A 23,315-nucleotide genomic window follows, 5' to 3' on the forward strand; every position below is an offset into this window, starting at 1 on the left:
TTGACACTGAGGTGGTTGTAATCAGGAGCTGGAGGCTGCTTGATGGTAATGGCCAGAGACTTTGTTTTATCTGGATTAATAACCAGACCAGTGTGCACCTCTTCTTGTTAAACCAGATCGTCCATCAGCTGCAGTGATTCACTGAACGGAGCCAACAAGACAATATGATTGACGTATTTGAGATCTTGAAGCAATATGGTGTTCAGCTCAGTGCAACAGCAAGAGCTGTCCCCTCAATCTTGTCCATCAACCAATCAATGCCAATATCAAACTATGATGGTAAAAGAATGCATCCTTGATGAATTCCTGTGGCGATAGGAAACCATGCCGTGTATCTGTTACTCAAACACAGCTTTCCATTCTATTATAGATCTCTTCTATCAATGGCATTCCTGGGAAGATAGTGTCAAGTTGCATCATCAGATCCCACAGACTTGCTCAATGCACTGAATCAAAGACCTGACAGAAGTCTATAAAAAGTGGTGCACATGGCTTATTAAATTCAGCAGTGCTTTCAAATAGCTGTCTCAAGGTAAAGATCTAATTGGCATTGGAACGATTAGTTCTTCGAGTAGTGTCCCCATGTTTGCTCTATTTCAGGTGTGGATGAGCCTCTCAAGCCCTTGATCAGAGATTTTTCTGCTAGGAGTGTCTGTTCAGCCCGCGCATGCACCTTATGCCGCTTCCTCTGAAAGAGGTGTAACTGAATAGTAGGAAGAGGGCAACCGGTACTATTTATCTACAGAAATGGAAGAGATTCTCCCATTGGCTCTGCTCTTCTTGCGCAGAGAAATAAACTCAATTTAATTTCTCACCATCTAATTTGAAGGAAAGATAAACCCGAAACACAAACTAAATCAAAGCTGTCTTGGACTTCCAAGGGAACTTATTTTCTAACCAAATAGGTTGTATGTTTTGGACAGGGCCTATAGGAAAACTTCTTTAAATTCTAAATTGTAGTCCCCAAATATTGCTTTGGAGAACAAGGATCCCTCTTCCTAGGGTTTGTAAAGAAATTGACTCTCCTTTGTATCCCTCCTGATCTGTTGATCAGAATGAAAGAACGAAAACTCTTACTTAATAGGGGAACTCAAACTCTTCTTCAAAAGAAGAATTTTTGAAGCACATCACATTTTATAGTTAGCTACCATCTTACTTTTTTCTTCATCTCTGTAATGGAAAACTTTTTAATAGCAAACAAAATTGACAGAATAATGGAAAATCCAGGGTAAATATTCCACATTTTTCTGGAATAAATACAGTGAATTTTATTTTGCTCATCTTTGCTCATCCTCATGTATTCTGCTGATCTTTTTTGACACCATTGGTCTTTTTTTTCTGGGTTTACAGTAATACAGACTGTTATGTGTGTATTTTGAGTATGGGCATTCTGCCTTATAGTGTTCAGACATTTTTAAAAAATATAGTCCTTTGATTTATGTTAAAACACCTGTGCCGTGTTTTGGCACCTTTTACAAAAATGTATCTAAAACAATGCTTACAAAAACCAACAGATCTTTGCATGAAGACTCACCCAAGTTAGTATAGCTATTTTATTATTTACCACCTTATTATATATGATGAAAATTGTAACATCTATTCTCTTTTTGTACTCTGATAGCTTTTGGACAATTATTCTGAAGTCACCACATAATGTTTTCTTCAGTGAGGTTATTTACTCCATAGGTCTGTCTGATTTTATGAGAAGGGGCAATAATTAGTAGTTGCTACAAAAGTTAAAGTAGCTAAATGTTAACATAGTCCATCCCTCTCCTTCACAGAGAATCTCTCTTGCTCTCTCTCCCTCTCCCTGCAACAAGTACTATTGTGAATCTTTTCTGTACCCATTGTTTTTTTTTGTTTTTTTTTTTTTTGCTTCTAATGCTGTATGTTAGACTTAATTATTGGAAGAGATTCAGATGAAGCAACTGTATTAAAAATGTATGCTGGCCCATTTTTAGTCTATGCTTTTTTCCAAGATACTGTAATTAATTTTCAATTAATTATGGACCAGATAGATTTAATAAGTTCTGAAGTTTTCTTCCTAAATGTACTATGGTACAGGCCCAGAATACTTTTCTTCCTTGAATCCTATCAGAAAAATATAAGGTAGGCTGAGGTCTACAGAGGTTTATCCCTTGCAACAACAAGAATTTGATGGTCTTAAGGCTTACTGAAATATTGTTAATATGTTTAAGATAAATAGGATTGATTGTTAATTTGCAAATTAGATGATTTACCATTCTGGCTGTGGAGACTACAAATCTTATATAAAGAATATATAGGTAAGTTGTATTCACTTACATATGTGAATAACTTCATCCATGGGATTCTGTTACTCTATTAGCTCTACTTACTGAAATATTCTTAATGTATTCAAGATAATCTGAAAGAAAGATTGGATCAGGTTATTGATAATATGATAAGTTTTTCACTATTTTTTCCAGATCTAAATTACACTCAAATTGATAGGGATTTAAAATGGTGGCCTGTGTAGTCTCAATTCAGTTCTTAGTGCATATGTGTTATCCTTTCCCCAAAATTATCATCCTTACATTTGACATGAATTGTCACCCTTCATAGAAGTATGTTTGTAAAGTCCAATGTACATGGAGATAGAACAGGTTTTTTTTTTTTACCCATAGAATAATATCTGCAGGTCATGGTTAAGGCATGTTGAACAAACAGCATGAAAAATATTTGTGCTGCTGGCTTTGTATTAATTCTCTGAATACTTAATTCAGTTTTAACTGGAAAAAAAGACATACAGGTATTTATTAGGGTTGGTGGGAAAATGGTAATTATTTTCTGTGGAAAAATTCAAAAGAAAACATATTTTCAGTTTTTGGAGAAGGAGAAAAAGAAATGGGTGGAGAACAGAAACATAATTTTTTTTAAGTTGAAAACCAAGAAAAGTTTGTTTTCTATTTTTCATTGAAACTTTTCATTTTGGGAGAAATTTATCTGCAAACATTTCATTCTGATCAAAAAGCCTGTATATTTCCATAATATAGTATGTGAGTTGATCCTACCATGAATTTATACCTAAAGTTAGTCTGCATATCAGAGCCCGCCATTATACATGGAGTGGTCTCTCAAAGGAAGTTGTAAAAACCCCATTATGCATTTAAAACTTTAGACTTCGCAAAACACTAGGAAATCTAGTTGCTGTAGGGAACAATCCGGCATTAGCAGGGAGATGGACTAGCTATCCCACTGCATCTTTTCTATCTTTAATTTCCATAATCCCGCCTAAATGTTTCACAAGAGTTGTCTGCTTTTTCCAAGTCCTAAACTATACAATATGGAATTAATTCTGTCCATGTGTGTGCATGTGTGTCAGAGAGAGAGAATAACCTCTAATTTGAACCTTTTTATTTTTTCATTAAACAAATCTTTCTTAGCTATTCCAAAGTATTAGTGGTTTAATTTGATCATGCAAATTAATCTGATTAGCATAACTATATGTTAGAAAGGAAAAAGTTACAGAAACTAAATATGCATTCATTTTTTTGCCCTTTTGTAATGTACAGTTTTAAATTTCACAAAAATGTACCTGAACATATTACTGAATACTATTTAACCTGAATTATGAACACCTTACTCTTGTCATTTATATTTGGATTTATTTAGGTAATTTAATTTTCAATTACTCTATCTTTTATTTCCAAACTGAAATGAAAAATTGACTAAAATTTTCCAAATGCAAATTAGTCTAATTTGAAAAAGAAGACACAATACGAGTTTAAAAAACGCAACAACCTTATATTCCATGAGAAAGTTGTAAATATTTTGTTAAATTTTAGGCTGTTTTGTTGTTTTTAACATCTACCAATTTTCAGATGCTCGTTAGTTGTCCTTCACATGATGTGTATATTACTTTACCTGTTTTGGCTCAGTAAACACATTCAGAAAATTTTCACAGAAATCAAACAAGTTATGGTGTTGAATTTTAAAATCTGAGACATTTTTTTGACAAAAAAGAAATAGGAAAATCAATGGTCATGTTCAATGTTGTCATTTGGGAGGGCTTGTTCTGTTTGTAACATAATCTTGAATCTTTATAGCCTGCAACCACACTACCTTGTGCTGTGATCTTGTCAGATCGCATAAATTAAGCAGCCTCTGCCTGTACCTAGAAGTGCTATTTGCAAGCCAATCCAAGTTGCTGCATGAAGTTCTTAGTGATAATTCAGTAGGTGACATTTTCCCCTCTGACTCAATACTTGTGGGTCAATATTAGGGTTACCATACGTCCTCTTTTTCCCGGACATGTCCGGCTTTTCAGCAATCAAACCCCCGTCCGGGGGGAATTGCTGAAAAGCCACACATGTCCGGGAAAATGGCCGGCACTTCCTCTCCCCCTGTGGCTCTGCTCCACTCCTCCTCTCTCAGATTTACAGAGCCAAGCTGCCCGAGCAAGCGCTACTGGCTTCAGGCAGCACCCCCCCCCCCCGCCTCTGGACCCCGAGCCCCCAGCCAGGCACTTCTCCTACCCGGCTCCAGCTGAGCTGCTCCCACGGTGCAAGGTCCCGAGGCAGGGGGGGGTGCTGCCTGAAGCCGGTAACGCTGGCTCCTGCAGCTCTGCTCTGTAAGTCTGAGGGGGCGGAGCCGAGCAGCTCAGTTGGAGCCGGGGGAAGGGACGTGTCCAGCCAGCTCTGGGTCCTGAGGTAGGGGAGGGCTGCCAGAAGCCAGCAGCTCGGCTCTTACAGTCTGAGCTGGGAGGAGCAGCTCAGGTGGAGCCCAGGTAGGAGAAGTGCCTGAAGCCGGTAGCACTAGGGCAGCTTGGCTCTTAAACAGAGCCGAAGAGTCAGGGAGCAGCAAAGCTGGGAGTACCATGCGCCGCTGATTGCACAGGTGGGGGGCAGCGCTGGGGGAGCTGCTCCGGGGAGTCGCCAAAAAGCACTGACTGTGGTGGGGGAGGAGGGGAGGGCAGTGTGAGAAAGGCAGGAGTGTGCAGAGGGATCAGAGCTCTGGCTGCGATGGGCATCGGGCTGCCTTGCCTGCAAGTGGATCAGAGCTCCTGGGGCTGGGGTGTGCTGTATGGCACTCAGCTCCCCATTTGTGATGAGACACAGCAGTGTGGTGGATCACTGCGAAATACCTGCCCAATCAGAGCTGCGGGGGCAGGGCTTGCAGGGGCTGGCTCCGACAGCTCCCATTGGAGCTTTTCCCAGCCAATGGGAGCCTCTGAGCTTGGCTTGTGGCGGGCCAAGCACGTGGAGACCCTGGCTGCCCCTGATCCTAGGAGCAAACACAATGCCAAAACGAAAATACAAAGTTCACTACATATAAAGAATTACGTTTTAGAATTAAAGAATTAAATAGCTCAAAATGTCCTGGCAGGGAGGAGAACTGGGTGCTCCAAGGCATCTGGGGAGCTGGGAAACAGAACAGTGTGAGCTGCGTGTCCTGACCGCTCCCAAAAACTGAGGGCCGGGGCAGATCCTCCACTGAGCAGCTTCATTAAAGTCATGGGAGTCTATACTAGTGGAGTGCCTGACTTTAGAATTGGTGCAGCTGTTTCGTGTGGCTGGGAGGGAGGAGGGGGAATGTGGGGTGCTCAGGGGAGGGGGCGGAGACTTTGGGGAAGGGGTTGGAATGGGGACAGGGAAGGGGCGGAGTTGGGCGGGGCCGGGGGTGGGGAAAGGGGTGGGACCGGGGGAGGGGAAGGGGCGGAGTTGGGGCGGGGCCGGGGCCCCATGGAGTGTCCTCTTTTTTCAATGTTCAAATATGGTAACCCTAGTCAGTATTGCGTTATGAGGCATTATGTTGCTGGAGAGGCAATGTACGTTGGTAAATTCTGGCTCCTTCTCAGGCTCAGGTTGGCCACCCCCGTCTTGGATGATATGTAAACTAAATTCTTTGGTCCTTTTCCTATGCTTGCCCTTCTTCTTTCATCATCAGCAAAAACAATAATAATAATAGTACAAACCTTTAGAGGCACGTTTTGCCAGTCATAATCTTTTCCCCTGGATCTTGTTTACATTGTTAGAACAACTTTTCTTGCTACTTCGCTTTCTAGTGTACTTCATGTGAGTAGATGCTCTTCCTCCCCAAATCATTCTCACTCTCTACTTCTTCAATAGCAGGAATTCAGGCATCCAGAACTTGATTACCCAGAAAGTTATAACCATATTTATAGCTATTTACTATGAGTATTTGTGATGTTTTAGCTCTTCTTGAAGAAACAACAGAAGATAATTACAAACACATTTAGCTACTGGAGCTGTTAAGAAGGTATTTAGAGAGTGATGGCAGGAATTCAAGATTTTGGGTTAATGCTGACATCTGACCTTAAACTGATGAGCAAATTATCCATTTTTAAACTAATTTTGAGGAAACTATCTTCTGCACTTTACATTTTCTTTCTCTAGTTTTATTTGACTTATTGCAGCACAGGAAAATACATTACAATAGTATATAAATTAAAAGTATAAATATAAAATGTTAAAGCATAAATACCAATGTTTATGTGACCTATCAAAACTCCATTAACTGCTATCTATCAGTAATGACATAAACCCCCCCCGTAAAAACTCAGTTTCATGGGACAAAAGGTAGTCTTTTTATATCTTGATATCAATCATCTTAACTGTATGAACTAATCCATGCCCTCCTCCTCCTCCATCTATGAGGTTGCTCTTTTGGGTAACTAAGATACTAGAAATTCCATAACAAGGTGCCCTTTCTTCTTTTTCCTGAGAGAGAGCTCTTATTGCTGCTTTGGGTTTTGCACACTTTAAATTGATTTAAATAGTGCAGTAGCTCCTTCTACTAACGTCACAACCAAAATATATTGTTAATGCATTGTTTCTTAGCAGTATATGTGCATTATTTCGCGTTGCCTTAACTTTGCTTTCATTTTTTTAACTCAAATTACTGTACTGCAATGATTTTTCAAGTTACTGTTTTATTTTCTCAAGGAAGCACTGTAGAGTACACTGGTAAATAGGAGTGGATGGTAAATGTTAGAATTGTAGTTGACTAATTTATGGCAATCTAGTACTTGGGTTTTGCTTCTAGTTCTTCGTAAGACTTGTATTTGATGAACATGTGTAATGATGTATTTAATATACCATGCAAAACTCCAAAAACACTAAATGTGACATAATTTATGAATGAATAAATAATAGATTAATTATATGAACATCTGAACAAGAATGATTAAGCCTGGCTTTCAGGAAAGATAACATTTTCTTTCTTGGACAGTTATTTTTAAATTCTTTGCATATTGGATTGCCATTTTAAAATGTAGTCAGTGCATCTTTCTTGTTATTGATGAAAGTTCACAGAAAGACACTTCATATACTAAAAATATTAGCAAATTTGCAATGTGTCTGTTTTGCTGTTTTTTCCAAGATATGATATGTGGGCAGAATCTTCAGACTTCTAGCGATTTCTCATTAAGCTTTTTTAGATAAAGCTTTTTTAATTTTGATTTTACCAGGAAACTACTAATTGGCATTTGGTAAAAGTTGTTCCCTCACAGAGGAGTAGTATCCTATGAAGCTGTTATTTGTCAATTAACATCACTTTGAGGATTGCTAAAATGTAAGCAAATGCATTAGACTTTTTTTCTGGCAACCTAAATATTCCTGTAAAATAGTCTTTGGAAATAGGCCCCACAGGCAGGCTGACACTGAACAACAATGCAGGGGATGAAGATTTCTTCCAAGCAGCTTCTCCATAGCCTCTCCCTGTACATTGGAACTCTATCTGTTCTTTTGATTTTTTCAGGCATTGTAACAGAAGGCAGGATTTGCCCCCAAGTACACAGTTGTTCTGTATCTGCTTGAGAAAAACTTGAAGATTATTTAAAGAAAGATTATTTATCTTTAAAGAAAGATTATTTAAACTAGAACTGCTAGTCAAACAAAATATCTAAAACCTAGGACACCCGTTATTTAACTACAGAGTCCAGAGTAGCTAGAAACCAAGACAACACCAATTATTTAATTATAGAATTGTTTAACCACAGTGTGTATCTAGTAATATTCATTTAACAATCACTGTTGACAACTCCACTATTATCCTAATCCTTCGGGCTCACAACATTGGTATAATTTTCTACTCCTCTCCTTCCTTCTTTCCTTCTCTCACACTGAAGCTGTGCCTAAATTCTACTTCTGTGCTTTTCCTTCTTTTTTTACATATACTCCACTTTTATTTTTCCTCTTCTCCCCCCCCCCTTTGGCTTTTCTGTCTGTGTTCTGTTCACTTTGTCTTGTATTTCACCTTCTCTTTCTTTAAACCTTTTTTTAAAGTAGAGCAGCATGCCCTTCTCCTTCATTCTGTAGTTCTTGTCTCTTCTCTATGTCCTCGTCATTTTTTGTGGCCTATCTTCAATCTTTCACCTGTTCTGTATTCTTTTCCCTCTTGTTTTCCCTTTTCTTTGGTCCCTCTCCTGATAAGTTCTCCTCTTCTCCATATGCAGCCTCTGTTCCATGCCTTTAAGTCCGTGTGTGTGCATGGGGGAGAAATGACACACTACACTACTCTTGTAGTCTCTCCCTTTTCCTTATCCCAATTGCCTGCTTCTCTGGTAAATCCTTATAAGTTTCTTGTGGCAGTAAATCTGGTTGGTCTGCTGATTATGTAAGTCAGGCAGTTGTTTAAGAAGTCTAACAAGTGGGGCTGTAGGAAGAGAGGCTGACACTTGTGGCAGTGTGTGACTGTAAAGCTGTTTGCTCCTCCCTCTCCTTTTTCCAAAAAGACTGTGATGGTGCATCACTGTTGACTAACATTTTTTTTTTTTTTTTTGCAGGATTTGGGTGAGGCTAAAGTTCTCCTAGCCATGATTAGCTTAGTCCTTGTATTCCAGCAGAATTTAAACTAAGATAAATAGAGCTCTAACTTTGGCAACGTTAACTAGTCATTAGCTGTGCAAACAATAATTAGTTTGTGATGGGCAGCAACCAAGCTGTTCTCTGAATACATCACTTATGTAAAAATTCTTCTTCCCTTGTGCAAGGGGAACATTGCTTGTTACAGGTGCTCCTGCATTTGATTTTGTGCTTATACTGTACTACAGTTTTTTTAGAAAACATTTTTGTGGTTATTTAAGGCAAAAAGCAGGGGAAGGGGAAAATTACAAGGGATCCCGTGTTACTTAGATGTGTCTCAGCATGAAAAGAAAAAGGTAATCTATAGATTTGTGGACTAAAGAAATACAGAAAAACAAAATACTATACCATTATAATACAACCAAATTAATCATATTTATACTGTCCAATATTTGAGTATGGTATTATCCAATAGTAGTAGCATGCTGTTTTCCAGCATTTGTTTCCCTGAAAAATGATAGGTCAGTGGTGAAAATGAAAATTATTAATTTTAAGCATATATAAGAGTTCATTAGAATTCATATTGCATAAATTAACATTCAGCAATATGAAATACAACATATCTATCACCAAAATTATACTATGTGCTTTACAGATCATAAGAAGACAACTTTCAAACTTTCAGGACCCAGTTTTTCACCAACATTCCACAGGTTCAAAAGGGAGGGGCTGGTATCTGTGTACCAGCTCCCTCTTCAGTGCTGGCCTCTCCAAACACTCATTTTAGGAAAATGTGGTCCATCCTTCTTGCCTGAGTCAAAAGGCTGAGGTGCGGAAGGGGGAGAAATATCCTCTGCCTTGTAGCTCTAACAGCATTTTATACTACCTGCTAAAAGCAGATTTAATACAATGTTTCCATTTTCCTTCTTCTCCAGAGCTTGCATAGGGATTCTGTATCTTGTTTCCAGGCAGATGTTGATACTTAATTTAAGCATCTTTACGATTAAGTCCTCTGTATATCCTACCAACTCATCAGGCTCCCTTACTTTAAGGAGTCTCACATCTAGATTCCAAGTCTTCACATGGTTTTACAAATTCTCCAAACATCTCTCTTAGAATAGTGGGCTTAGTCTTGCTCCTATAGTTGAAGTTTTACCATTTACTTCCATCAGTTCAGGATTGGTCCTATTGATTTTAACCAGGCTCTCATTTAGTTTTGTTTATTTCTCCTTTGTAAATAAATTAGTGGTAGTAGCAGTAGATTATCTCCGTTTTAGTTTTATGTAAGTGGACATCCATTTTAGCTGAACAAGTAGAGATGACTTTTCTGATATGATCTCTACCATGTTTCTCCACTAGAGAGATGATTAGTATTGTAGAATATAAATGTTATTTTGTACTGCAGCAATACTTTTGCATATTTTCCTCTTTTTCAACAAGAGGTGCAGATTACTTGTTGCTGTAGTGCTGTCTGTAGCTTCAAAAAGTCAACATTATATGATTTTCCACAAGACTTCCTCTTGTATTTTATTTTAAATTTTGTATTCTGGTGCCTAAGAATATTAGACATCTATAAATACTGATCTAACAAAAAAAATCTTCGTAAAACATTCAAGATGTTAAAGCCAGAGCCATTTGCAAGGCATCTTTCACCACACATCTCCTTTGTTTAACTATTAATCTGTTTCAGAAAGCCTTAAGAATGTAAGAATTTAGGAACTGCGGTACAGGATCAGAATTGTGAAAGTCTTGTCCTGACCCTTAATAGTTAGAGATTGGCTTAAGCCCTAGAACATGAGGTTTTATATCCTTTCCAAAACTTTTTTTTTTGCATAGACTATTATAACTTTTGATATTCCTATTATTCACATAAGTGTCCAATCACTCTTAGAATACTGATGTTGAATTTCTTGATATGAATTACACACATGTTTCTAAAGAAAATAATTATAGGTTTTGAGCTTTTGAATAGCAGTTATCTTTATTCAGAATTCCTGCTGATCTGCCTGTGAATATGTTAAGTTTTATGACATTGTTGGGTACGGGCAGGAGCTATGATGTATATTTTCTCTCCAATTTTGAGTTGTCTTTATTAGCTTTATATTTGGTAGTCCAATTAAAGAACAAGTGTGAAACACACCTTAAAAAAATTAAACTCAGTGCAGTTACTTCTCAGAGGTTCTCAGAATCTTTTGTAGTTGGCTGCTGGCTTCTGTGGGAATTACCAAACCAGTTGAGCTAGAGTCCTGGCATGAAACCAAATGAAAAACACACTTCTTTCACTGTAAACATGACTATAAAGCAGTAATATTTTTCGTTTTGATGGTATAACGGAAGAAAATGAAATTGAAACACACTTTTTGTGATATTGTCATGCAAGAAAACGAAAAATAAACACAAAAATACTTGGAGAGGAAAAACAGAGGATTTATATCTTGGTTAAATGGGCTGTCAGTTTAGCTAAGCTGCTAGATGTTTGTGGGAACTACCCAACCAGTTCAGTTAGCATTCTGGCATGATCCCAGATGAAAATATAGTTTCTGCTTCTGCACACATGAAAGACGCATAAGATTCTTGTTCTTAGACTCATTGTGCTAATGGAAATAAAACATAGAGCTTGAAAAACATAAATGAATAATAAAAATAAGCAGTGATATTTGATCCTTTTTTATATTCTTTCAGGCCTATTTTTAACGTTTTCCAGTGATGCATGTCACTGTTAACTCATTATCAAGTATTTTGCTGACCGTGGACATCCTAGCTTTGCTCTTGGGATACATTTGGTTGCAAAAGTGCTAGTTCAGCTTTGGCTTGCTAAAATAACTTAATAGTCATAGTGATCCCATCTCTGCATGCAGTACTGTACATATAACTGCATTCAATAGGGAGCAAATAAATTTTCACTTACTTTACAGTAAGTTTAATAAGTTTGTGCACATTGCCGGTTTGGAACTCAATATTTATTGGGAGTGGGGAGGAGAGTAAGTATATTTACCAGAACATAAGATCAGCTGCTGCTTTGTAGGGGCTCCTACTGGATACTATTTATTTCATTCTGAGGCAGGTAGGGAAGGGAGTTCAAAGAGAAGCTGTGTGCCATCAGTAGGAATGCCTCTATGAGTAAAACGAGCATGGTTTATTCTAATGGATGTTCTCTAGCTGGCTGACAAAAATACTAAAGGTGCTGCTGCTCTTTGGTGCCTGCCATAGAACATTATTTTTACATTTAATGTACCTCATATTATTTTTATGTTATTTGATCAGGTCTGGGATTGTTAGACTAGAGGATGGGATTCATGGAGCATTTAACCATCACTAAACTAGGCACTGGCATTTTATTTTTATTTGCACTGGTTGCATTTAGTTTAACAAAGTTTTGGATCAGTTGCATAATTATACCTTTTCAAAAAGAAATTAGAAAATGTCTTATGGTTAAGGTTTAAAAAAAGAAAAAGAAGCAGGTAGTAACACTAAAATGGAACAATAACTATAATCTGTTAAACAGTACTGTAGAGCTGCTTGAAATGTAGGAGTTAGGAGCATCTTTTATGGTAAAGAGAAGATATGGTAAGTTAAGGGAAAATATGAATATTTTTAGAACAGAAAAATCACTGATATGGTGAATTAAATACTAGTGAACAATACAGAAATAAGGCTATTTTTAGAAAACTTGTCTCCCATTTTATTTTTTACCATTTTTTTCTTCATAAATGTTTGATCAGATTATTACAATTACTTTAGAAAAATCTACTTTGGTGATAGTCCCAGACTGACATGCTAATGTCATCACATCCATAGAGGTAGATTGTTAGTGTACAAAAGCATTTACTCCTCCAGTTGTACTTCTACTCAGAGACATTGGGCCTAAATGATTTGGTTAAGTTTTTGTACTTTATAAAGTTTCCCAATCTATTATACATGTGGCTGGTTGAATAATTGAATTTTAAATTATGACAGGCAGCTTTTGATTAATACTTATACATAGTTAGTTGTATATTTTATCCTTTTATAAAAATTTCCCTCTGGTTTGCACACCTGTGGGCATCTCATGGTTATGTCAACACTACAGTTTCTGCATAACATCCCTAAGATTACAGCTCAGGTAGGCATACCCATGCGATTGCAGCAAGGCATACCCATGCTAGCTTTAATCTAGATGCAGTGGTGTGGGCTCCAGTGCATGCTGTACAAGCTGTCCAGAACCCTGGCTATGTACTTATGTTGCTAGTCTGCGCCGTCATGTCTTCACTGCTGTTTTAATGTGCTGAAAGCTAGTGCGGGTTTGCCTACCCAAGGTGCAGCTGCACTTCCGATTGCTGTGTAGACATACCTACAGAGAAAGAAATAAGAACTAAACGTACAAAGATATTCTCCAGAAAAAAAAAATGTGATGCAACTTTTTTATGGAGCAGAGTGTATGGATGTTTTGCAGTGATCGCATGAATGGAGCTGAACATGCACTTGCTACCGGGTATAGTGCTCACTGTTGAACTCATGACTAATCCTATTGACTTCAAAAAAACTACTCCCAGGACTGGATCTAACAATAGGGTCGGGCCCAGTATATTGAAGGCCTTGCATTTTATATTATTTTATTACCATCGTGCCTCGGAGGCACAGTCATCATGACCCAGGACCCTATTGTCCTAGGCACTGTACAAACAGAGAACATAACGATGGTCTGTGCCCCAAAGAGCTTACAATCTAAATATAAGAAGAGAGACAACAGATGGTAACAGACAGAGAGGGGAGTACAAAAAAATAAAGAGTATTGGTCAGCATGATAGTGGTCTAAGCATACCAGCAGCCTGTTTTTTGTAGGCATCATGGAAAAAGAGTTTTAAGGAGGTTGTTGAAGGAGAATAATGAAGGGGCTTTGTAGATGTTTATGGAGAACTCCTCTCAAGTATGAGGGACAGCATGGAAGAAAGCACAAAATTTCTTTCAAAAGTGTTTTGAAAATGTAACAAATGAGTGATGTAGGCTGGCATCATGGGCTGATCGGAATCAGGAATCAATATGGTGATAGTGAATAAGAGATGATAGTTAAGGTAGGGATAGGCTCAGAAGAGCCTTGAAAGTGAATGTTTCAATACAAGCTTCTTCTGTTTGATGCAATAAAGAAGGGGGCATCCAGTGGAAGGAGGCCAAGACAGAGGTACATGCTCAAAAAAGTGGGCTAGGATAATGATCTTAGGCTAGGTCTACACTACGGGGGGAGGAGGGGGATAAGACCTAAGATACGCAACTTCAGCTACGTGAATAGCATAGCTGAAGTTGCGTATTTTAGGTCGACTTACCTGGCTGTGAGGACGACGGCGGTGAGTCGACCGCTGCCATGCTGCCGTCGACGCCGCTTCCGCCTCTTGCCGCGGTGGATTTCCGGAGTCGACGGCAGAGCCATCGGGGATCGATTTTATCGCGTCTTCACTAGACGTGATAAGTCGATCCCCAATAGATCGATTGCTACCCGCCAATCTGGCGGGTAGTGAAGATGTGCCCTTAGTAGCAGCATTTTTAATGGCTCTGAAAGGTGAGATTGCATTTGTCAAGGCCAGAGAAAAGGTGCGAGATGAGAACTTAGAGAAGAGTTTTAGCTCTGTGGATGGGTAGGAAAGGTCATATCTTAAGGATGTTATGTGGAAAAAATTGCCAATATTTAGTTATAACCTATTTATTTTGATTTTATTATTCTTTTGTTTCAGTTTTCTGTCTTCATCACATATTCTGTTTTAAAATAATGTGTACAATATCTCAGTGCAGTCCATCCTGATGTTAAGGGAAGCATATTGGAGTGTTTTCAGCTACAAGTGCAGTGCCTTTGACAGTATTTCAATCATTAGTTTATTATGGTGGTTTATTTTGTTTTGTGTTTACCTGGAGATAGGCCAAAGAACTCTATGTTAGGGAGGAGATCAGACACTAGATTATCATAATGGTCCCTTTTGGCCCTAAACTCTATGAACCTCTCTCTCCAAGTCCTATAACAGGCAAAGAAATTCAATTCACTGTCGTGTAGGGCTAAACATTGGCCCAAGCTGTCCCTTCCCATCTTAAAGCCTATGAGAGTCAGTGAAGAGGAGGATCTCTGCACTTAGTTCATCCCCAGACATGTCAGTGTTGCACTTTTATTCCTCCCCCCAGAATAAACTGTGGGCTCAACTCCCAAATCTGGGAAATATCCTAAATCCTAAGACAGCGGTGGGCAACCTATGGCCAGTGAGCCGCATGCAGTCCATTAGAATAATCTGATTGCGGGCTGCAATTTATTTTTTTTCTTCTGCTTTTTTGGCCGTCTGCAGGGATGGCCCCCGGCAACTCCCAGTGGCCGTGGTTCACCATTCCCAGCCAGTGGGAGCTGCGGGAAGCGGGAGACCACAGGGACTTGGAATCGGCTCACTCCTGGGCTTCTAGGGACCAGTTGGATGCTTCAGGCTGACATACTAACCTCAAGATACAAAGTATAATGCCTGGGTTATAGAGTCCAATGCAAAGCCTCATATGGAAATTGTGTCTTTTAAAAAATAAATGTTTGGCCCAGATGTGCAAGGATCCCACCCAAGGCCATCATGGAATTTTGGAGATTTGCAGAATGTTCCTACCCAAAAGGTAGGAATGATGGGAAAAGTCTCCCACTTAAGTTTGTAAAATAACGTTTTTTCAGGTCTGGACTTTTATCAAAATAAAATGTTCTGATCAACCAGAAACAAACAGAAAAACAAAGAAGGCTAATTTCATTTTGTGGGAAATTTCCAGGTTTTTTGTTGTTGTTGTTCCACTGCCTTGCTCACATGGGAAAAAGGTGCTTTTAATGCTCTTTCACCTCTCCCCATTTCTTGGATATCTACATAACATTTCGTCTTTAATACAGAAGATGTTGACAGAATCAATTCACGATCGACTGCAAGTTGGGAGATTCATCTAAGTTCTCCGTTGAGAGCCACCCTCCCCCAGTATTGAGCTCATTGATTTGACAGACATTTTAACAGGAATCACAGTCTATACAATGTAATATGTTTACATAATCTGGATCTTTTATTCTCTGTGCTTAGATAATATGGTAATATATGCTATGTAAATACCTAAGGTAGAAGTTTGATTAATTTTACTTCACTGTGAGCCAAATCATATACCCTGTGAATGCCCAAGTAATGAAGAAAATGAGGTTTCTGCAGCAGATGGAGGGAGAAAGGAATCTCCCTCTCTTACTCTCCAGTGAACCACCAGCAGAGCTATTCTGTAGTCTTGCAGCTGGTGGAGCTTCTGTGGTAGTTGTTCCCCTATGTAAGGGACGGGGAAATGTAGCTGATTGTTCCTCGTATTTGCAGAACTATCAGTCACTTTACATTATGTGAATGGAAAATATGGAGGGCCCTCTGCACCCGACATCCTTTCATATAGTAGAGACATATCATTGTTGCTGTCTTCCGACTGAGAATATGCACCAACGGAGCATAGGGAGGACAGGATTTGCTGTTTAAAAATGAAGTTTCAGTATGGTCAAGTTCACTCTAATGAAGCAGTACTATAACTGAAATATGTAAAAATTGGCTTAACGGCAGGAAGTGGGGAGAAGTGAATTAACAGCAAAGAGAGAGAAGTTTTACACTTCTCAGGCTCAGGATTTTTTGGTTAACTGTCTATATATGGTCATAGCGTAATTTCAAAAGTAGCCAGAAGAGAAGTCTGAGTCGTGAGATGAGAAAGTACTAGGGTAGAAAAAAAGAGTTACAATGACAAAGTGGTTTGACTAGATTAGACTAATAGGTTGATAAGTGACTTGTGATTTGTGTATAGAAATGGAAAATAATAAGACTAGGGGCCAGAAAGAATTATCTTGGTTACCAAATGCGATCTGAGTCTAGAGACCATGAAGAAAAATGTTTGGGTGATAGATGATTAAGATAAAAACCTACAAAACAAATCAAAACCATTTTTACAATGTTTCATGTAAATTGAAAAAGGTAACTAGGAAACAGGATGTATTTATAGAAACATGAACAATAAATTAGCAGACATTATTTCACTATTGAAATGATACAACAGGGGACAACAAAAATGATTCATGGTTGTAGAAGAATTAATTATTATAAACTAAGAGAGGTAAGCCTTACTTGAGTTTTGTTAATTTATTTGCATTGGGGGGGAAAGAAGTGGGGAGGGGAGAGTGTGTCTTAGAAGAACATTTTGGAGATAGAGATGACATTTAGGTTTATTGGTACAGTATATCCTGGATTTAAGTGGGTAGGAGCCTGCTTATATATTTTTCTCCTGGCCCATGTTCCATTGTGTTCTGGTATTGTCATGCTTACTATTGGGTAAAGATGGTTTCCATATTAATTTCATTTATGAAATATTTTTTTTATGTCTCCATCAAGTAAAGGTTGTATCAGATTTCTGTGATTGTATTGTTCTTCTTTTCAGCCCGAAAGTCCAAAAAGTTGGGAAAATTGAAAGGGATGCATGAAGAACAGCAACAACAACAGCAGCAGCAACAGCCACCACCCCAAAGCCCAGAGGAAGGGACTACATATATTGCTCCAGTAAAAGAGCCATCTGTAAACACAGCACTTGTTCCTCACCTGTCTGCTATTTCACCAGCACTTGCTCCTTCACCCTCTATGGTCCTTGAAAGCATTGAGCCTGAAATAGTGTATGCAGGATATGATAATTCAAAACCAGATACAGCGGAGCACCTGCTTTCCACTTTAAACCGCCTTGCTGGCAAGCAGATGGTTCAGGTGGTAAAGTGGGCAAAGATACTTCCAGGTAAGAATGTATTTTATTGTATGTGTTTTATTTTGAAAATAGGATTTGTGGCTTAATATGCCATTTGCCCAACAGGTCTAGGTAAAATTAATCTTCTTTCATACATTTTAAAGATAGATAAAATGATATTTTTGCAGGGGAGGAGGTGATAAATATTGTATTGCATCGTTAATGTAATGATTGTTTTTTGTTTTTCTGATTGAAAATTAAAACTTTGTCTTGTTGGTATTAGTAATAACCATCTAGATAAAATAAATGTTGGGTTGCTAGAATTAAGAGTTCTTTTTTGACTGTAATGTTTTTAAAATGTGAAGAGTAAGAATAGATTTCAGTGCTACAATTGTTTCATTGAATATTTTGGAGAAATGTAAACTGTTAGGGAAAGGTGAGCTTTTTTTTCAGTTTGAGCTTAAGGTAATTCACACTACATTGCACCTGAATGTTGATTGTAGTTTGTGATTAATCATTTTGTTCTTCAGGATTTAGAAACTTGCCTCTCGAGGACCAAATTACTCTAATCCAGTACTCATGGATGTGTCTATCATCATTTGCCTTGAGCTGGAGATCATACAAACATACAAACAGCCAATTCCTCTATTTTGCTCCAGATCTGGTCTTCAATGAGTAAGTATCTATTAATTGGCCTTTTCAAAGTAAGATGGATTGAGTTAGATATTATAATATTTTTAAATATATACACAGAGTATGAAAAATTCAAATTCCCAGTTTGAAATGTAGATACAGAAAGCTGAGCAACTGAAAACTTTCAACAAAGCTACCCTACCTCCTTCCAATTTTCTTTGTGTATGCAAGTGCATGTAGAATGTTCCCAAAACAAGGATGTTATGTTGGCTTTGAAATATGACTGATATACAACCCAGATTAATAGAAAACAGTCTCTTTTTGGTATCTACTATAGTTTGGAAGAATATCTAATTTCTAGGAAATGTGAATGTTTAAATTGCAAGTTTTTCTAAGTAGATTCAGATAATGGTTCTTTTGTTAACAGTATACAGCTGCTCAATGTGTTTTCATGACAATCATAATTGCCCTTCTTTACACTCATGAAAGAAACTAAAATGTTTTTCTATAACGAAACATTCCTAGTTGTATGATGCCAAAAAAAAAAAAAAAAAAAGACTGAAGGAACTATTCCTTCCAAGCATGTGCATTCCTTCATATTTTAAGTTAATATTTTAGTGCTGGTTACTTGCTGAATTAGTGATTTAATTTGTGTTTGTTTATTCAGAATGGTAGGGTCAGGAAATAAAAATAACCAAACAGTCAAATTGAGATAGCATCATATGCTCATTCCAGAAGAAAGCTCTTTCTAAAAGTATGCAAGGGAACAACCAATAGAACAGGAGGAGTGGTGAGGAAGAAAAACAGAAAAAGAATAGACAAAAAATAGAAGCTTCGAACTCAATTCACTAAACCATTCTGAACTATTTCTCTTGAAGAATGTGCTGCAAAATGTTATTGGTACTATTTCTGCATATGCTGCTGTGCAGACAATTAACATTTAATGTACTTATTAGTTATTGCATTGTTTTGGCATCATCAGCCTGATCCAAAGCTCATTAAAATCAATGAGAGTCTTCCCATTTACTTCGAAAGGCTTTGGACCCAATTCCATAATGGTAAATGTCAAAACAGGTTTGACTAAGAGAAAGGCATTAGTCAATGGGAATGTGGTTAGAAATATACTTTCAGCCTGTGTGCTGAAGAAATTGAATAGGGAGTTCAAAACTTATATTAGTAGGAATTAATCCCACCTGCAAACAAAAATGTACTTGCAGTTTACAATGAGAAGTAATAGTAAAATTAGCATAAAACTCTAGCAGTTGAGTTAAAAAAGTATGGATTGAATGAATGGACTATAGACTATAGGACTATAAGGTGGATAGAAAGCTGGCTAGATCATTGGGCTCAACAGGTAGTGATCAATGGCTTAGTGTCTAGTTGGCAGCTGGTATTAAGCAGAGTGCCCTAGGGGTCGGTCCTGGGGCCAGTTTTGTTCAACATCTTCATTAATGATCTGGATGATGGGATGGATTGCACCCTCAGCAAGTTCACGGATGACACTAAGGTGGGGCGGGGAGAGAGATATGCTGGAGGGTAGGGATACGGTCCCTAGTAACCTAGACAAATTGGAGGATTGGGCCAAAAGAAATCTGATGAGGTTCAACAAGGACAAGTGCAGAGTCCTGCACTTAGAATGGAAGAATCCCATGCACTGCTACAGGCTGGGGACTGACTCGCTAAGTGGCAGTTCTGCAGAAAAGGATCTGGGGATTACAGCGGATGAAAAGTTGGATATGAGTCAACGATGTGCCCTTGTTGCCAAGAAGGTTAATGGTACATTGGGCTGCATTAGTAGGAGCATTGCCAGCAGATCAAGGGAAGTGATTATTCCCCTCTATTCGGCATTGGTGAGGCCACATCTGGAATATTGCATCCAGTTTTTGGCCCTCCACTACAGAAAGGATATGGACAAATTGGAGAGAGTCCAGCAGAGGGCATGAAAATGATTAGGGGCCTGGGGCACATGACTTAGGAGGAGAGGCTGAGGGAACTGGGCTTATTTAGTCTGCAGAAGAGAAGAATGAGGGGTGATTTGATAGCAGCCTTCAACTACCTGAAGGGGGGTTCCAAAGAGGATCGGGGTAGGCTGTTCTCAGTGGTGGGCAGATGACAGAACAAGGAGCAATGGTCTCAAGTTGCAGTGGGGGAGGTCTAGGTTGGATATTAGGAAAAACTATTTCACTAGGAGGGTGGAGAAGCACTGGAATGGGTTACCTAGGGAGGTGGTGGAATCTCCACCTTAGAGGTTTTTAAGGCCTGTCTTGACAAAGCCCTGGCTGGGATGATTTAGTTGGGGTTGGTCCTGCTTTGAGCAGAGGGTTGGACTAGGTGACCTCCTGAGGTCTCTTCCAACCCTAATATTCTATGATTCTGTGAGTTCAATCATGGGTTTTATGCTGCAGGTCCTAAAATAAATGTCCACAGGAGTTGCAGTGGCTGAGATTAGGATAAGTTCAGTGAACGGTACTATCCACTGCCTGCAAAGAAATTTTAAGGATATGCAAAAAAAGCTAGCTTTGTGAAAAAATAAGATGAATGATCTGAACTGCTCTAGATTGAACAATATACTTCCTATAACGCTATCAAAATCAGCATCCCACAGGGATTTTTGGAGGTTGGAAGATGGAACTGAAATTATAGATAGATTGAAGACTACTTTGTTTAGGATTTGTTGACTATTAAATAAATTGATGCATATAGACTATGATAAGATACCATGGTAATAGTGGCCTTTGAACTACCTAAGAAAGACAAGTCCATAGAAATTCCTTGTTCAGCACTAAGGGCATGAATTCTTGGGAGTGAAGAAATACCTATAAAATTGAATGAAAATATCCATTTAAATAAACAGAAACAAAAATGTTTAAACTTGAAAGAATTAACCACGTCATGCTACGTTAGAAATAATTTATACCCTGACCTGGGAATTCTGATTGTCCTATGGGTAAAGTTGTATTCTGCTGGAAAAAATTAAATGGAACTCAGCAAAATCTGCAGGACTTGAGCATATCTGGGGAACCTTTCCTCAGACAAAGAGGACAAAAAATATGATAGACAGTTGATTGCATAATTAAAGCAAAAGTATCCTCTCATTTTCCATATATCATGTAATCTGTTTTTGTCCTTAATTTACCCTTCATAACTTCAGAATCCAGGCTGAATCCCTTTAAGACAATTTCCCTTGTCTACCTGTGGTAGCATTTCACTTTATTGCCTCACTCTGTGCATTTGTTTCTGCATCTTTGTGGAAATGTATCATGTCCACGAAAGTAATGATGAGTGACATTCACATACCTTAAACATTTTGTGTAAAAAAAAAAAAAAAAATCCAGATGGTTTGAAACAAACATCGTGCTCTGAACATTCTTAAGACTATCTCTGCTTTTTCTATTATTATTTATAGTTTTCTGAGTACTATGTAACGATAGATTCCATTGTCTTACAAACACCCAGCGCTCCCTGGTGTGCAGGGGGATGATATATATCACTACATCCTTTGAGGGCTTGTCTATATGGAGACACTCAGGAAAATTAATCTGAATTAATTTTTAAAGTGGATTAGTTAAACTGCATTAAACCCCTGTATGGACAGTGTTGTTCAAAATTAAAGTGGTCTTACTTCAGTTTAATTAAGTTGACCAAGTTGAATTAAGGTTGCTGTAATTCTGAATAAGAGCATCCACGCAGGATTTTAATGTGGTTTAACTAATCCACTTTAAATTCACACCTTTAGTTTAATTGGATTATTTCCTGAGTGTGTCTGTGTAGACAGCCCCTAATAGAGTGCAGCATGCACTGCCCTATACACTTGATCAGCTCTACTGGCTGATGCTGGGTGAGAGAGAGGTGCCTGAACTTGTCTCCTTCCATCTCTGTTTTAGACAGGTGCCTCTAACAATACTTGCTCAATGCTGTTCTTGTTAGTCCTTCATATCCAATGCCTGAAGAAGTTGTCCTCCATCCTTGCACAAGAGATGAAGAAATAATATAATACCCAGCTCTAATATAGCCCTTTTCATCAGTAGATCGCTAAGTGCTTTACAAAACTATCATTATCCCCATTTTACAGAGGGGAAACTGAGGCACAGGGCAGTGACATGGCTTGCTGAAGGTCACTGAGCCCTATCACTGGGTACTGGGAATAGAATCCAGGTCTCTTGACTACCAGAATAGTGCTTTGTGCAGTAGGCCACACAGCCAGGACGGTCCTTATACCTTGACCTATCCTATCATGGGGGTGTGGACACTTTGTTTTGATGAGCAATTAGTAAAAAATAATTACATGAATATAACTGAATAAAATGGAGGGTGGTGTCAATCCCAGAAAGTGTATGAGATGCATGAGTGAGTGAGGAACAAAGTATAGGATTATATACACACTAATGCATTTTTGTTCCTTATATGGTAAAATAAATAATAAGTTTCTTGTTAGTTTTTAACAAATTGTTTTCTTTGACATTCAGCATATTATCTTTTCACTTTTTTCTTAAATACTGTCAGCAAAAGGAAGTTCTGCATCTGAAAATGTTGGAAATGGTGTGATATGGTGACTCTTTTCTGTGACTCATTTCTTATTCCTCTGATGGCTGGCTTACAAGAAATGATTAGCAAATGAGAATCTCTTGTTACTTATTTGTTAAGTACATCCTTTAATCATCAAAAATGTATTCCACAAGCCCCTCCATGCCTATATTTGATTTGATTTCCATGTTAGGGTTACGCAGGACTAGAAATATTTGCCCACCTTCACCAGCCTCTGGTGTATACCTGAATAAATGCCTTTATGAATTATGCACATATTCCACCTCTTTGCCTGTGCTTAGAGAACAAGATGTGAGCCGAGTGATAAAATGAAGATAAAATACTTTTCAACTATGTCTCTTAATGTGTTGTGGAAATTTCTAAACACTTTAAAATTGGTATTAATTAAACCAATGCTATTTATTTTGTTCATGTGTGTGCATATATACTATATGTACACTGCTTGAATGTGTATATTACACAGCACAGGGGTCATCATTAAAAGTGAATATAGAGCATTACTTCATCAGAATTATTTCCCATTGTAAACCTAGTGAAAGATTGTGCTATACATGTTGCAGCATAGTGGTTACTATTGGTAAATGTTGACTTAAATGGAAATCATTGTATGTGTAATATATAGAAAGAATAAAT

At 38.2% G+C, this 23,315-nt stretch overlaps 1 protein-coding gene across 4 annotated transcripts in view; it reads left to right on the forward strand.

Moving 5' to 3' along the window:
- Positions 1 to 23,315, forward strand: part of NR3C2 (nuclear receptor subfamily 3 group C member 2) — a 271,622-nt gene that overhangs the window by 214,215 nt on the left and 34,092 nt on the right. For all 4 annotated transcript variants that reach the window (XM_054029218.1, XM_054029219.1, XM_054029216.1 and 1 more), the window contains exons 5-6: positions 17,211 to 17,555; positions 18,035 to 18,179. In XM_054029218.1, coding sequence (XP_053885193.1) covers positions 17,211 to 17,555; positions 18,035 to 18,179 — 490 coding nt within the window. The remainder of the gene's footprint in view (positions 1 to 17,210; positions 17,556 to 18,034; positions 18,180 to 23,315) is intronic.

The sequence above is a fragment of the Malaclemys terrapin genome, chromosome 5, assembly GCF_027887155.1.
Source record: "Malaclemys terrapin pileata isolate rMalTer1 chromosome 5, rMalTer1.hap1, whole genome shotgun sequence".
NCBI classification, from domain to species: domain Eukaryota; kingdom Metazoa; phylum Chordata; order Testudines; family Emydidae; genus Malaclemys; species Malaclemys terrapin.